The 13,880-nt window shown below is 59.1% G+C and overlaps 1 protein-coding gene across 3 annotated transcripts in view; it reads right to left on the bottom strand.

The window, feature by feature from the left end:
• The window catches only part of UNKL (unk like zinc finger), a 29,505-nt gene that overhangs the window by 6,051 nt on the left and 9,574 nt on the right, over nucleotides 1-13,880 (bottom strand). For 2 of the 3 annotated variants that reach the window (XM_068969479.1, XM_068969480.1), the window contains exons 3-10: nucleotides 13,113-13,289; nucleotides 12,680-12,813; nucleotides 9,956-10,091; nucleotides 8,658-8,775; nucleotides 8,183-8,267; nucleotides 7,611-7,696; nucleotides 4,553-4,615; nucleotides 2,061-2,238 (exon numbers count right to left, since the gene is read on the bottom strand). In XM_068969479.1, coding sequence (XP_068825580.1) covers nucleotides 2,061-2,238; nucleotides 4,553-4,615; nucleotides 7,611-7,696; nucleotides 8,183-8,267; nucleotides 8,658-8,775; nucleotides 9,956-10,091; nucleotides 12,680-12,813; nucleotides 13,113-13,289 — 977 coding nt within the window. The remainder of the gene's footprint in view (nucleotides 1-2,060; nucleotides 2,239-4,552; nucleotides 4,616-7,610; nucleotides 7,697-8,182; nucleotides 8,268-8,657; nucleotides 8,776-9,955; nucleotides 10,092-12,679; nucleotides 12,814-13,112; nucleotides 13,290-13,880) is intronic. The other variant, XM_068969481.1, reaches the window with a different exon arrangement.

Raw genomic sequence — 13,880 nt, 5'->3', positions numbered from 1 at the left:
CAGTTCGCAGCGGGACAAGGCAGAGACCCTGGGAGCGGGAGACCCACCCCCGCTAGGCGATGCAGGTTTCCCTGGAGAACCCGGGGGATGGCACCCACGCAGGAAAGACCCGAGCGCCCCGCAGAGCAGGGTCCTAAAGACGGGAGATTTGTTTTGACCTCATTCCGCAACCCGTAAGATCCTGGCACGGACCCTTGGCTGTCACACCTGGTCGGGGCGCCGGTGCCGCAGACTGCTACGAGGGCCACTGGGAGGGGAGGGGGCGGCCGGGGCGGCGAGAGAAGAAGCGGATGCACCGCACCTGAGGGGTCACCTGGCCTGCTTAGGGAGACGGGAGTTGGCCGCCTGCGGGGAGGGGATGGGGGGTGCATCTAGCGGGGAGAGTTGGCACACCGCCCCATCCGCAGCTCCGGAGAATGACGGCCCGCACCCTACCGGCGCGGGGCTGACGATGCTGACTCACCATTCCCGTGCCCCGCGTTGGTACCGCTGCCGCCGCCGCCGCCGATTCAAACGCGGCCGGCTCCCCGCCCGCCCGCCCGCCCGCGCGCCCGCGCGCCCGCGCCGGCCCCGCCCCTGGTGACGCAAACCTGATCGCCCTGCCCCGGCACGGAATGCCCCGCCCCCGGTGACGCAAGCTTTAGATCGCCCCGCCCCCGAAACGTCCCGCCCCGGTGACGCACGCCCCACCACACCCTGCCCCGCCCCCTGGGTACCCCCGCCCGGCTACCCAGCCCCCACTGGTCCCTGGCCCCGCCCCCAGGGTACCCCGCCCCTGGCCCTGGTCCCTGGCCCCGCCCCGCCGCGACTGGCCGGCGCACCGCGGACAGGGGCTTGCGGACTGGTGCTTGCGGAGTGGTGCTGGCCTCGCGGCTCCGCGTCCTCGGAGCACCGCGTCCCACTGCCCAGAGCACGGGCCTTCGGCGGGGCACTCCACCTCTTCGCACCAGCACCTGACTCTTCCGGCGCTGCGAGGCGGTGTGCTGGGACCCCGGGCCCAAGGTGTGCGAAAACCACCGCGGCGAGGGCTGCTCTGGTGGGTTAAAGTGGGATCTCCACAAGCCCTGTCGCTGGCCGGCTGCTCCTACTCTGCCCACCCGCAGCGGCTCAAGTAAAACGCTCAACCCAGCGTCCGTGGGTCAACAGGCAGTGACCCTGCCCTCAGCTACCCACAGCCCAGTGTCCCTCCCTCCCGGGTCCCACCGTTTGCCAGCCACCTGGCAGTGAACTCTGCAGGGTTCCACCTGTTTGTGTGAGGTGGAAGGCAAGGGAGAGGAACCTGCCCAGTGGCCCTGAAAGAGCTCCGCGGAGTCCATGAAGGGGGAGGTCTGCAAGGAGCGCCGGCTTGTTTGAGCTATCAGGCAGTGACTGCATCGCAGAGGTGCAGCCTGAACGGACCCCGGGGGAAGCAGGGTAGCCAGCACCTGTCAGCCCTGCAGCGGCCGGGGGCGGGGGGAGGGCACTGTGCACTCCAGGTCCTGGGTGCCAACAGCGGAAAGGCCAGCCAGGGCCCTCCTCCCGGGGCCAGAGAGCAGCTCTGAACATTCTGTGACTTCCCACAACAGCAAGGTACCCACTGCCCAGACGGGGACCAGGGGACCGGCGTGACCTGGCAGACGCCATCTCACGCACCAGCTCCTCTTCCCTGGGCTTTCACCACAGTCCCGGCCAGGGCTCTGTGCCCTGACCACCACCCCTAACCGAACCCCCGCGTCCGATTACGTGGGTGATTAGTTTACAAACCCACAAGAATACCCAGCCGCCAGGGATGCCTCCACAGCTGGCAGCGGTGCCTGTGCCTTGGGAAAGCCTCCCACTCCCCACCCTGGTCACCGTCTGACCTAGAGGACCCGTCATTTCTCTGAAGCCTCAGGTTCTCAGTGGTGCTGCCGCTCTGGCCCGCCCGTGGCGCCCAGCAAGGTAGGCGCTCTCCTGGGGCAGCACGGCCCGAGTGGCAGGTGACCACCGGAAACGCGCTTCTACAAAGGAGCGTGTGCACACACCTGTGCACAGGAAGGTGTCAAGGCTAGTGCAGAGAGGCAGCAGAGCCCCGGGCTTACCTGGGATGCCCTCACTGGCGCTGCTGGAAGGGTCGAGCGGGTGGGTGCGGGCCGAGAGGGCGGGCAGAGCGGTGGGCGAGGAGCCGCCTGAGCCGGTGCTGGACGCCAGGCTGGACGCGAGGCTGGAACTCACGCTGGGAGCGAGGGGGTGACCCACTGCCAACACCGCAAGGTGGCTCTGTATAAAGACACAACAGGATGAGCCAGCACTGGGCTCGGGGACAGCAACGTGACCACGGCCGTGCAGTGACAGAGGACAGTGGGGGACAGAGAAATGACAGAGTCACAACGGACAGGCCAGGTCGCTTCACTCCCCAAAGCAGACCAGAGAGCCAACTACTTTTCCAGATATTCTAGAGGGAGGGGCTTTAAATGTCTGGTTAAGTTAGAAACCGTCACCGCAGAATCGTAAGCTGTTACCACCCAGGGATGGAAACAAGTGCATCCAGAGAGTGTCATTCTTACTAGTGACAATAGAAAGAATCACGATAATGACGATGCAGAGCAGAAAGGAAGAAGCCACCAGGGCACGAGCAGACAGCCAGCAACGCTTCTGATGATGTCGATGAAATAACCTTGTAATCTCATTATCCAACAACAAAAATAAAAGATTGGGGCAATTCGCATTATCTTTATTTGATAGATTAAAAGGAAGAGAACTGGCACAATCTTGGATAAACAGCCAGGAACGTGGAGGGCACTGCGCACAGTAAAGGCAGCGATAAAAATGAACTGAGTCATGAAGTCAGGCCTCGGGGCTTTCCAAGGTCACCAGGAAACCAGGGGTCAGAGGCTGTAGCAAAGCGAGACCGTATGTTGTCTGGGCTTTGCTGTCAGGGCCCAGGGACTCAGGGTTCTGTGGCTGCAGGAGGAGACGGAGGTCCTGGGGAGGAGCGGACGGCACCCACATGCAGGAAGGGGTCCCCAAAGCAGCTCTGAGCACCAATTGCCCGCAAGAGCCAGGAGGCCAGCCTCACAGCCATGGCGTCCCCTGGACATTCCAGCAGACCCTTCAAACAAATGGAAAGCTCAGGGCCCCAGGGGCCCTCTTAGATGGCTTTCCGATACGGCCCCCCAACCCCTGTTCACTGTCCCTGGAGCCTGGCTTTGGGACAGGACGGAGGGGGTCCCTGGGTGTAGGTGAGCACTGGCTGGTAGATGAACTTGGCCAGCCTGCTCACAGCGCCTGAGGGGATACAGCTCACTCATCACATCAGGAACTACCCAGCCCTCTCGGGGTGCCCCGCCATGCACCGCACTCCTTTCCAGGCCCTTCCTCCACAGCCCTGAGACCACAGCCAGGTGCCCTGTTGGCTACGCTACTATTAACATTTCATGTTTCAGATTCTTAATGAGCAATGTCTCAATTTCAGTATCTTTTTAAAAAGTCACAAAGTAACTGGGTTGTATTTTTACTTTCAATCATCCTGCTGACTTCAGAGATGGCTTCAGAATTTCCTAATGGCAAAATGTCCTGATTATCTCCCTCTGAAAAGTCCCCCGGGAAGCACCCATGGGGCACCAAGAAAACCAGCAGAAAAGAAACAGCGAGACCCTGTCCACTTGGGGATTTAAAAGAAAGCTCCGAGCAGAGACAAGTGACAATCGAGCAGAGGGTGTGTGCTTGCTGTCTGCCGGCCAGGCCCCGGCCTTGCAAAGCTGGTGAACCTCCCTCCGCCTTTCCATGGTGGCAGAAAAACATGCATCCCATGTCTGAAAAAAATCCCTGTTTCTCAAACAACTCAGTTAAATGAGCACACGGGAAGCTGGGTGGCACAGAAGAGAGAGAGAAAGGGTCCGACTTGGGGGGAAGCCTCCATGTAGCCTCATAGCTCCTGCAGAGGTGAGAACGAGCCCAGGTTGTGACCCAAGAGGGAGCCAGGCTCACCAACGGACACTGTCGCGGGCTCGGCTGGAACTGACATGGGGGTCCTGACCCCTCGCACCTCTGGGCGGGACCTGACTGGGAGTCGGGTCTTCACCGAGGGAATCAAGTTAAGACGAGGTTGTCAGGGCAGGTCCTGATCAACAGGACTCATGTCCTGATGGCAAAAGGACGACTGGAGACAGACACAGATCCAGAGGGAAGACGGCGCCCACTGGCAGATGGCAGAGGGTGGCCCCGGGAGGAACCGACGCCGCTGACCCCCCGTCTGCAACTTTGGGCTCCGGATGGAACCAAGGCCTGCAGTTTAAGCCTCGGTCTGTGGGGCCGTCACCCATACAGAAGACCACAAAGGGCTCCTCTTCTTTTCCCAAGGTGGGAGGAAACTTTAAGAGGCTTTGGTTCTGTTGTTTCTAAGGTACAGCACATTTTTCAAAACATGAAGACAAAGGACACATGGAACAGACAGCTCTATGGAGACCGTGAGAAAGGTGCTGTCTCACAAGTGGACGTCAGCCCGGTCACGGTGTGAGGCGGAGGTGAGTGTGACCGGCTGCATGCAGAGTCCCAGCACAGGCAGAGGTCGGTCGCAGACAGCACGAAGTACCTGCTTGCCGTCCTGCTCACTGGCCTTCTGGCTGCCGCCGGCAGGTGACTCTCTCCGCTTTGCCTGCAACAGAAAATGCACTTGCTGTTGGAAGGAGAAGCAGTTGATCAGAACCACACAGAGAGACCTCAGCTCCACCAGGAAGGCAGGAAAGGCCAAGCACTGAAGTCCAGGGAACAGAAAAGGCTTTCAAGTTGCTGCTTCTGCATCAGCTCTCCTGGGCTCCATTTCCCGCGCCTGACATGGATCTCTGAGCTCTTGGCTGGTCCGTGTGGAGGCAGGTGAGAGGTCCCTGAACCCACAGCATCAAATAAAGTGTCCCAGGCAGGGCTGCACTCTAGAGTGGAGAGTCTTGGAAAGTCAACCCCTGAGGTAAAGAAGGATGGTTTCCTGGAAGGTGATTCTCTGTCCTCTCCTTCCGGCCTGGACACAAGGCCTCTCAAGAGAAGGGGAAGAGCTTCACCCCAGAGAACTCAGATCACTTGGGGCTTCAGGAAGCTGAACCTCACCACAAACTCTCTACATAACCCTCCTCTTCCACTATTTCCCCCAAATCTTTACCATCCCGTAATTCAGCTACCTGAAAGCAGAAACCCCTAGCTCTAGTCGCTTCTCCACAATTCATCACTCTCTGTTAAAACGGTAGATAAGTCCTCAGGTCTGGCATCCCAATGAATAAATAATAAATCTTTTGTCCAGCTAAGCTGGCTTTGGTCAATTTAATTTGCGGGACCCCAGACACTAACCCTAAAAGGGTAGAGGGAACTGTTTCCCCCCTTGCCTGTGTGTGGAGCTCCTGACTCTCACGAACCACCTTCGGGGGCACCTGCACGAGGATGGCTTAGCCTGCAGCATCAGTGCCTCTCTCAGGGCAAACGTCGGCACAAAGCTGCCGTGGAACACCCCGCAGGCCTGAGAGGTATTCTGATTCCTGTGTCTAATCGTATGATAAGTGAGCCTGTGACGGCTCCAGTCACCCCGTCCTGTTTGGTTTCTGGATTTGCAGAAGGACCCATGGAGGGTGGAGAAGAGATGCTCACGCTGGCCCTGATCAGGGCCCCTTCCTCCTACCCGATGGCTCAACTCTGAGGCCATCTGGGTATCTCTGGTTTCCTAGAATTCCACAAGTGACCCCGCAACCCCAGTTTGGGCGATGGCTCCAAGGCCCTGACCCGGAACCCAAGACCCTCGCTCTAAGGAGAAGCTACACTGAGAAGGAGGCAGGCCATCCTGAAACAGCTCCGCTTGGCTTCCTCATCAAGTCCCAGGGCTCTGCCCCATCCAGGCCCCTCTGCCTCTTCCCTGTGCCGGGGACAGGGGTAGAGGGGCTCATGCTCCGCAACGCTAGGAACTCCCATCACATTGAGCAGGCGCTGAGCTGTGCATGGACGCGCTGGAACGGGGCGGGAGGAGGGTGGGGAGAGCAGTGCGCCTCTGGGCACAGAGCACTTCACTCACGCTCAGCTCGGCTGTCAAAGGCGATGAGATCCTGGGCAACAGGGAAAGGAAGCTGACCTCTAGTCCAAGCCCCCACTTGGCTTATTTATTTTTTCATATTTATTTATTTGGCTGTGCTGGGTCTTAGTTGCAGCACACGGGATCAACTTCCCTGACCAGGTGGATCAAACCCAGGCCCCCTGCATTGGGAGCTCAATCTTAGCTCCAGTCTACCAAGTCACCAAGCAAATCCCCTCACCATCACCTTAAATGAAAATGGCTCATTTGGGACAGCAAGACCCATGTTGAGGTCTGAGGGTCTCCAAATACCCCAACCGACGTATTCCCTTAGGGTCTTGACCAAACCAATCGTCCCTAACCTCACGCCGAGAGGCGTGGGCCCAACTGACCCCAGCACCTCAGATCCCGCATGTTTCCTGGACTCTCAAAGTCTATTTGAGCATTTGCTGAAAACGTGGGGCAGAAGGAAAAGCCAGTTTCCAGATCCTGCTCCAGCCCAGGGGAAGGCTGGATGTTTCACTCTGAATCACTTTGCTCTGATCTTTTATTGGACACTTTGTAACACAGAAGAACAAATCTGACTCCATATTGGATCTCTTTCACTTTAACATTTGTATTGTATTGCTTTTGCTACAAATTAATCACTAAAAGAATGTTGCCTATAGTCTGAAATATACAGGCTAGCCCCACCAACCACAGTCCCACTCCCGTTTTAGTGTGGAAGCAGCCTGATTTCTAACTGGGCTCTTTGAGACACTAGTCTATCGTTTTCTTGGTCTCCCAGCTTTCTGAATAAAGTTGCTATTCTTTGCCCCAACAACTCAGTCTTTTGACTTACGACCTGTTGTGGTGAGTAGCACAAGGGATTCTGTAACAACTCCTTGGAGGATCTTAACTTCTCCCTCAATTTCCAGTTCTGGAGATTTCAGGCTCAGGCCCTCCCGAGTTCTAGCTCACATAAGCTCAACCAGAAATGGTGGCTGGACCACCGCTGTTCACCCTGAAGGAGCTGCACTGGAGTCCCACCTCAGGGTAACTGAGGAGCTGGGAGGGGGGTGCATCCAAGTGCAGCCCTGCCTACGGCAGCAGTGGAGCTGAGAGCCAGAGCCGGGCACAGCACGGGCATCGCCCAGGAGGGCAGCCCAACTCCCTGCCCCGCTGAGAGGACTCAGCTCCACCTGCAGGCAGATGCGGAGGCAGCGCCTGCAGATGGCTTTGTCGAAGTCACAGACGGAGAAGAGGAAGAACTCCTGTGACACTCACTACCCCAAGACGGTGACCCTGAGACACGCCTGCACCTCAGACACCGAGTCCCAGGCTGTCAGCTGTGCTCCTCACGGGAGCCGCCAGCACAGCCTCACCTGCCCGACGGGGGTCCTTCTTCACCCTCAGGCAGAGACTGCACCTCACACATGACTGACACGTGCGTGTCTGACAAAACGAGAGACTCGGCCAGGACTCTTCTAGACGCTTCTACGCCACCAAGCCTGTAGGCAGGCTGCCTCCAACCGCATCACACAGAGACCACACCCATCTGAGTGCCTGACACTGGATTCAAACCAAACAGCGGCGGGCATCTTCCTTGGATGCCCCCACTTACATGTCCAGGCTGCCCGCTGGGGGTCGTGGGGACACTGGCGAGGGCAAGGTCTCGGCAGCTCCAGTCATTGGCCATCCCGAGGCTCTCTGCTGAGAAAGGGGGCTTTGAGTGGCTCCTGGCTGAGACTCTGGTTAAGGGACCCCAAGCTGGGGGGGGGGGTGGGCGAGTGTGTACTAGCCTCTGACAGGTATGAGCTGACCCGCAAGGGACTCCAAAGTCATGGAGAATTTCAACAGGAAAAACCACCCTCACCATTAAAATAGAAAAAAAAAAAAAGTAAAATCAGAATTCGTAACATGCTCGTAAGAGCAGGAACCCACGCTCACAGCTTTAGGAGGAAGCTCCCGGGGGCAGTGAGGAAGGGCTACATCTGTGCACCTCCCGAACCCGAGGCTGTTTCCCCTTCAGATGCTTTGTACCGGCTCATCTGGTCACAGTGACTGCACTCAGGACCCTGGGGCACCCAGAGGCGGGGCTAGGCTGGGCCCCAGGAGGCCCAGAGGCCCCGACCCTCCCAGCCACCCTCGCCCGAGGCGAAGCCCCCGCCCGCTCCCGGCAAAGGGGGCACGTACTGTCCACGTGTGCGAAGGCGCAGAAAGGACCCCGGGGGCAGTGCCCGGTCTGGCGCATGTCGTTGCACTTGGTCGACTTGTAGATCTAGGAGACAAGGGCGACACAGCACGCAGAGCACCAGGCTGCAGGCCTGCGTCCGCGGGAGGCTCGGAGCCAAGCCAGGCAAGACGCAGAGCTCGAAGAACCACACCGCGGCGGGGCCTCCCGAAGACGGATGGCGACGGCGCGCCTCCCACCCCCCAACCCTCCCAGCGGCCCGGACACCCCGCCTGTGTGGGGCCCGTCAGCCCAGGAACCACGTGGGCCCAGGCCACTCCTGTGGCGCCTGTCCTCAAAGCCACCCTCCAGGTCAGCTTGGCCACTTGGCATTTCCTGAAAGATGCACCTGGCTCAGTGCCCGCCACCCAGCAGTGCCCAAGTGGCCAAGGCATCCACCCCGTGAGAAGACCTCGAGTCCCCATCGGGCGCCCGTACCTCGGGGTGGAACTGCTGCTCTGTGCGTGAGTGGCAGTGCGCACAGCTGTCCCCACTCGGGCACCTGGACGGCTCGCCCCACTCATCACCATGCTTCACGCTGGGGCAGGGCGTGGACCTGCAGCAAGGAGGGGTCAGGCGGGCAAACGGCCTCCCTACGCGCCACCGGGGACTAGGCGCCAGCCCTGCACACTCTGGCCCTTCCTCACCAGGACAAGCGTCCAGGGGACCCTGGAAGGCATCTGGGAGCCCGTTTTCATTTTCCACAAAGTGTGAGGTGAGTCTCAGTCAGAGCCCCCAGGGCCCCTGAGACTCAGCCAGGCCTCCTGCAGCGTCTGGGCGACCAGGTTCAATGCCGCCCGGCCTACCAGGGACTAACACCCTCTTTCTCCCCGCCAGACTGCTTCAACACTGAATCTGAGACCTGGGTCCCACAACACGAAAACCCTAACAACCCTCTCCATGCTTCAGGTGCTTCCTGGCAGCTTTATTGTATGGGGTTTACTTTAAACTTAACTGTGGGAAATAGGACATATTTTACAATTTTCTAACCTTGTTATATGCAGTAAAATTTGCTTTATCTTCTCAAGATGACATCAAGTGACTAATACTCAGAGGTTCTCTGACCCTCAACTCTCGTTAAACCACTCAGAACAGTAACTGTCATAAAAAGATCTCTTTCTACGGGAAGGCCAAGTGAGGCATGCAAGGCAGTGTCAGATGATTGGAGAGTGACTCTTTGCTCAAAGAACAAGCTGGACACAGACCTGGGGACCCACAGGAGGGGCAAGGTGAGGGCCCAGATGCCTGGACACCCCTGGGGATTCTGCACCCCCAGCCCCTACCATTCTCAGTGCTGTGCCCGTGTGGCGGGTTGGCAAACCCGAGGATAAGCAGGGCACCAAGCTGAGGACAGCTGGAGGGAGGAGGAAATGGCCCAGGAAGAGATCAGGACGGCCCAGGAAGACATCAGAACTGCCCAGGTGCACGACCCCAGCTGAGACCCAAACCCACAATCCGAGGAAGTCAGGCCCCCGGAGAGGGTGAAGCAGGCTGTGGGCACCGGGACTCCCAGGGGTCCCAGAGGGCGCACAGGTTGCGGGGGGGACAGGGAAACAGGAGCCACACCCTGACCACACCTGCCACCGTGGGGGCATCTGCTGAGCTGGCATCCCTGGACACCGGGGCCTCCAGGGAGGCTGAAGGGAGTGGAGGGGCCGCTGCCTAAAGCAGAGCCTCGAGCCAGACGTGAGCCTGGCGGAGGGGCAGCCAGGCCCACACCCGCGACCTGGGCTCACCTGTACTGGAAGCGCCTGGGGTCCCGCCTCCGGTCCCTGCTGCTGTGGAAGTGCGGGCAGGCGTAGCCCTGGCGGCACAGGCGCGGCGGCTTGGGGCACTGCTCCGTCTTGTAGCTGCCCAGCACGAAGTTGGTGTCTGCAAGACAGGGGTCCACACGGGGACGTGCGCACACCCACTCACGGCAGCCACGCTGCCACAGGTGTCTCTGGGCAGATGACCAGAAACGCCACGAGGCCTGTCCCATGGCGGAGGGAAAGGAGCGAAGCACGGACACACGTGCCACGTGGGTGAGCCTTGAGCGGGCCGGACCCACGTGGTCAGCAAGAGTGGCTGACACGGAAGGCACGATCTGATCCTACTTAAAGGAAGCGTCCAGGACAGGCAAACCCGCGGCAGAGTGGCTGGGGCTTCTTCAGGGAGACCGGACAGTTTTAGAACCGGATGAAAGTGAAGGATGCACAACACTGAACAGACTAGAAACCTCCGAAATACACTTTTAAAAGGCGCGGTCTGACCCGCAGGTGACGCTGTGACAGCCGTCCCCTGGCACCAGGGCCACTGCCTGTGGGGAGGCAGTAGCCGCGTGACAAGCCCCAGAGCATTCCACAACGTGGACCCCAGACCTGCCCTGAGAAATAAAGTCTATTTTCTAAATGGTTCATTTCATGTTATCTGAATTTTCTCTCAAAGCAAAAATAAAAACCTACCAAAGGTTATTCATAAGCCGTAACCAATAAAAGGAGATTCTTGAAAATAATATGCATTCCTGGGCAATGTGGGAGACTGGGTTCGATCTCTGGGTTAGGAAGATTTCCTGGAGAAGAGAATGGCTGCCCACTCCAGTATTCTGGCCTGGAGAATTCCATGGACAGTCCATGGGGTCACAAAGACTCAGACACAACTGAGCGACTTTCACTTTCTCTGGGCTGGTTAATAATCGACCTTCATTTTTTTTTACAACCGCCATTCTTTTTAACCAAACTTGCCCAGTGGGGCTGACCGTCGAGGTGTTGCAGGAAAGGCCGGGGCAGTGCTGTGCCGACCCCCAGGACACGCTTCCACGCCCAAGTTTAATGGCCCACCTCTACCAGGCCAAACTCAGTTCCAAATAACTGATTAAATGACAAGAAACATGAACCACACAGCAGGGCATGGTGAGGACAAAAGGAGTTTGAACAGAAAAGATGATTTTGAGAAAATGAAAATGGTAAGCTATTTGTTCGCAAGCACTGACCAAAGGCCTCCAACAGACAGAGGTCCTGCACTGCATGGCATGACCCGCAAGGAAGTAGGCAGTGTGGCAGCATCAGTGAGTCCCAGGGGCTGTGGACACCCATCGGAGGGTGATGGATGAACAAGCCCCCCAGACCTCTTCAGCAACAAGAAGACACTAGCAAGCACTGAAGAGACACAGGGACCCCTGCACACACAGCACCAAGTGCAACAGCTGCACACTGTGGTCCCAACTGTACGACAGGACCATGAGGTGAAAGGTCAGCAGCCAGCAGGGGTGGGAAGGGACCAGCCACAGAGCAGAGAGGGTCTGAGGGCAGTGACACCCTAACGGGAAGATCCAAGTCATTACACATCCGCCCAAACCCTGAGGATGCACAAGGCTGGCGAGAAGCCTAGGGTAAGCTGGTCAGCTTACGATCAGGTATCAATCCTGGTTGTCAACTGTAACAAATGTTACCACATCAATACCAGGGGTTCCTGAAGCACTAACAAAGAACTTCCCTAAGAAATAAAATCTGCTCCTTAAAAACTCAAATCACAGGGCTGAGAGTCACTGGGCCTGGTCCAGCCCACTTTGCTTCTTCAAGCTCAGCCCGCCTGACGGTGACGAGGGCACTCACACCCCGACCCAGGCCACCAGCCGGAGCGCACGGGCGGAGCTGGGGTCTCGGACCAGGGGCTGAGGGGCTGCAACACAAGACGGCTGCTCTGCTGAATGACAAGCTCTGAGGTGCCGGCAAGTGGGAGCTGTGGGTGGCCATTCATTTGTGGCAGCCTCTCCCAGGGGGACACGGCACAGCGGGACAAGCACTCGGATGGCAGCCCGCGAGGCCTGTCCTGAGAAGACTTGGGCAGCCACCGTTATAAACACATGCCTGGGCCCTTGGCGGCTCAGGTTTCAGCAAGCAGGGGAAAAACCCTCGCAGGGAGCTCAGCACTGAAGGGAGGCAGCCTGAAGTGTTGTGTGCGAAGCTTCCAAGGAGACATGCTGGCATAACTTAGGGGTGGTGGGGGCGGGGGGGGGGGCGTCTCTTAAAACCACACCGCCCGCAAGAAGCATCAAACAGGTGGCCCCATGGCAGCAGAGCCAGGCCAGGGTTGTGAAGGGGGCCCACTAACAGGCAGGGGTTTCTGTCCAAGGTGATGGAATGTTCTGGAACCGAGGTGACGGCTGCACACACTGTGGACACACCAAACGCCTCGAGTCGTGATGCTGAGATGATTAAAATGGAAGATTTATGTTGTGAGTGTTCCACAATTAAAACCGCTCGCTGCCTGTGCCCATCACCTGTGAGGCTGCTGGGGAGCAGGCCGGCTCCAGCACTGGACGCCCCGCAGGGGCAGGGGCCGCCACACACTCCCGTCCCCAAGCAGCCCGGGGACCAGACCCACGAGTGGGGGTGCTGACGGGGGCCAGTGTGCACAAAGCCTCGGTCTCGAGGTCCACCGTGCGGGTGCTCTGCAGACAGCGGTGGCCACAGGGTTACCTTGCCACCGGGGGTCCTCGCCCAGGATCTTCTCCATCAGGGCCTGGCTGGCCAGGACCCCGGGCTGCAGGTCAGGGACGCCATCCCCGGTGCCGAGCTGGCCATTCTGCAGGGCTTCCTGTGCCTGCAGCTCCCTGAAACCAAACATCGCGCGGTCACGGCACTGCGGCCCGTCCGAAGCCTCAGACGGCAAGATGGCCACCGGGCTGTCATTTTACGGAGCCACCGTTCCGGGAAGGCCGCCTCAACTCAAACCCCAACAGCCTCAGAGCTGAGCACCCAAGATGCCCGAGCTCCCAGCACCCAGGTCAGCAGGACAGCAGCGGGTCACTTTCTCCTTGGGAATAAAATCCAGGCCCCAGTGGAGCCACTGGAGGCAAGTGAAGCCTGAGGCCGGGGGAGCAGGGCGGCTCCTGGTGGGACGGCCACTCACCGGGCGTCGCAGACGGGCGGCCGCAGGTCCAGCGGGCCGTGGGCGAAGGCGCAGTGTAACCCATTCTTCACGCAGTGGCCCCGCGCATCCGTCCCGTGGGCGCAGGCGCCTGTCTTGTAGTAGCGCAGGTGGTACTTGCGCTCCGTGTCCCCAGTCGTCCGGTGCAGGTATGGGCACCTAGGGGCAGAGGATGGTGCGCATCGGGTGCTGTGGCCACCACGGCGTCCACCTGCCCCTGGCCAGCTGGCTCGCGTTGGCTTTTCCCAGACGCCTGCTCTGGTTGGAGGGTGAACAGCACCAGAGCCCTGTCCCTGCCCCAAACCCCTCACACAGCCCTCAGACCCCACGAAGCCCTCGACGACACATGGGAGGAAAGCACAACACCCAATCTCCTGGAAAATCACCCATCATAATTTTTTGAATCAAGTGGAAAACAAAATTCCCATCAGACAAGCGGCTGACAGCTCTCCCTCCTCCCATCCTGGTGCCTCTGGGGACCCCTCGGCGGAGGTGGCTCTGGAGGACGCTGTGGGGGACAGGCCGGGGAGAAGCGGCTGGGGGAGGAGGGGACAGCATCCCTGGGGCCACACAAAGGCCCAGAGCCTCACATGCCCAGGGAGAGACACGGGCAGCTCCAGGAGCACTAAGGATCAGGGTCAAGGCCAGGGTCAAGGGTCCCACGCAGGGAGATGTCAGCAGTGAGACGGCATGGACAGTCCCAGCACACACATGGTGGGAATGAGCCCGCCTCTAGGTCGGTCCCTCCAG

Source organism: Capricornis sumatraensis, chromosome 3 (assembly GCF_032405125.1).
Source record: "Capricornis sumatraensis isolate serow.1 chromosome 3, serow.2, whole genome shotgun sequence".
Lineage (NCBI taxonomy): Eukaryota > Metazoa > Chordata > Mammalia > Artiodactyla > Bovidae > Capricornis > Capricornis sumatraensis.
This window is presented reverse-complemented; position numbering and strand designations above follow the sequence as displayed.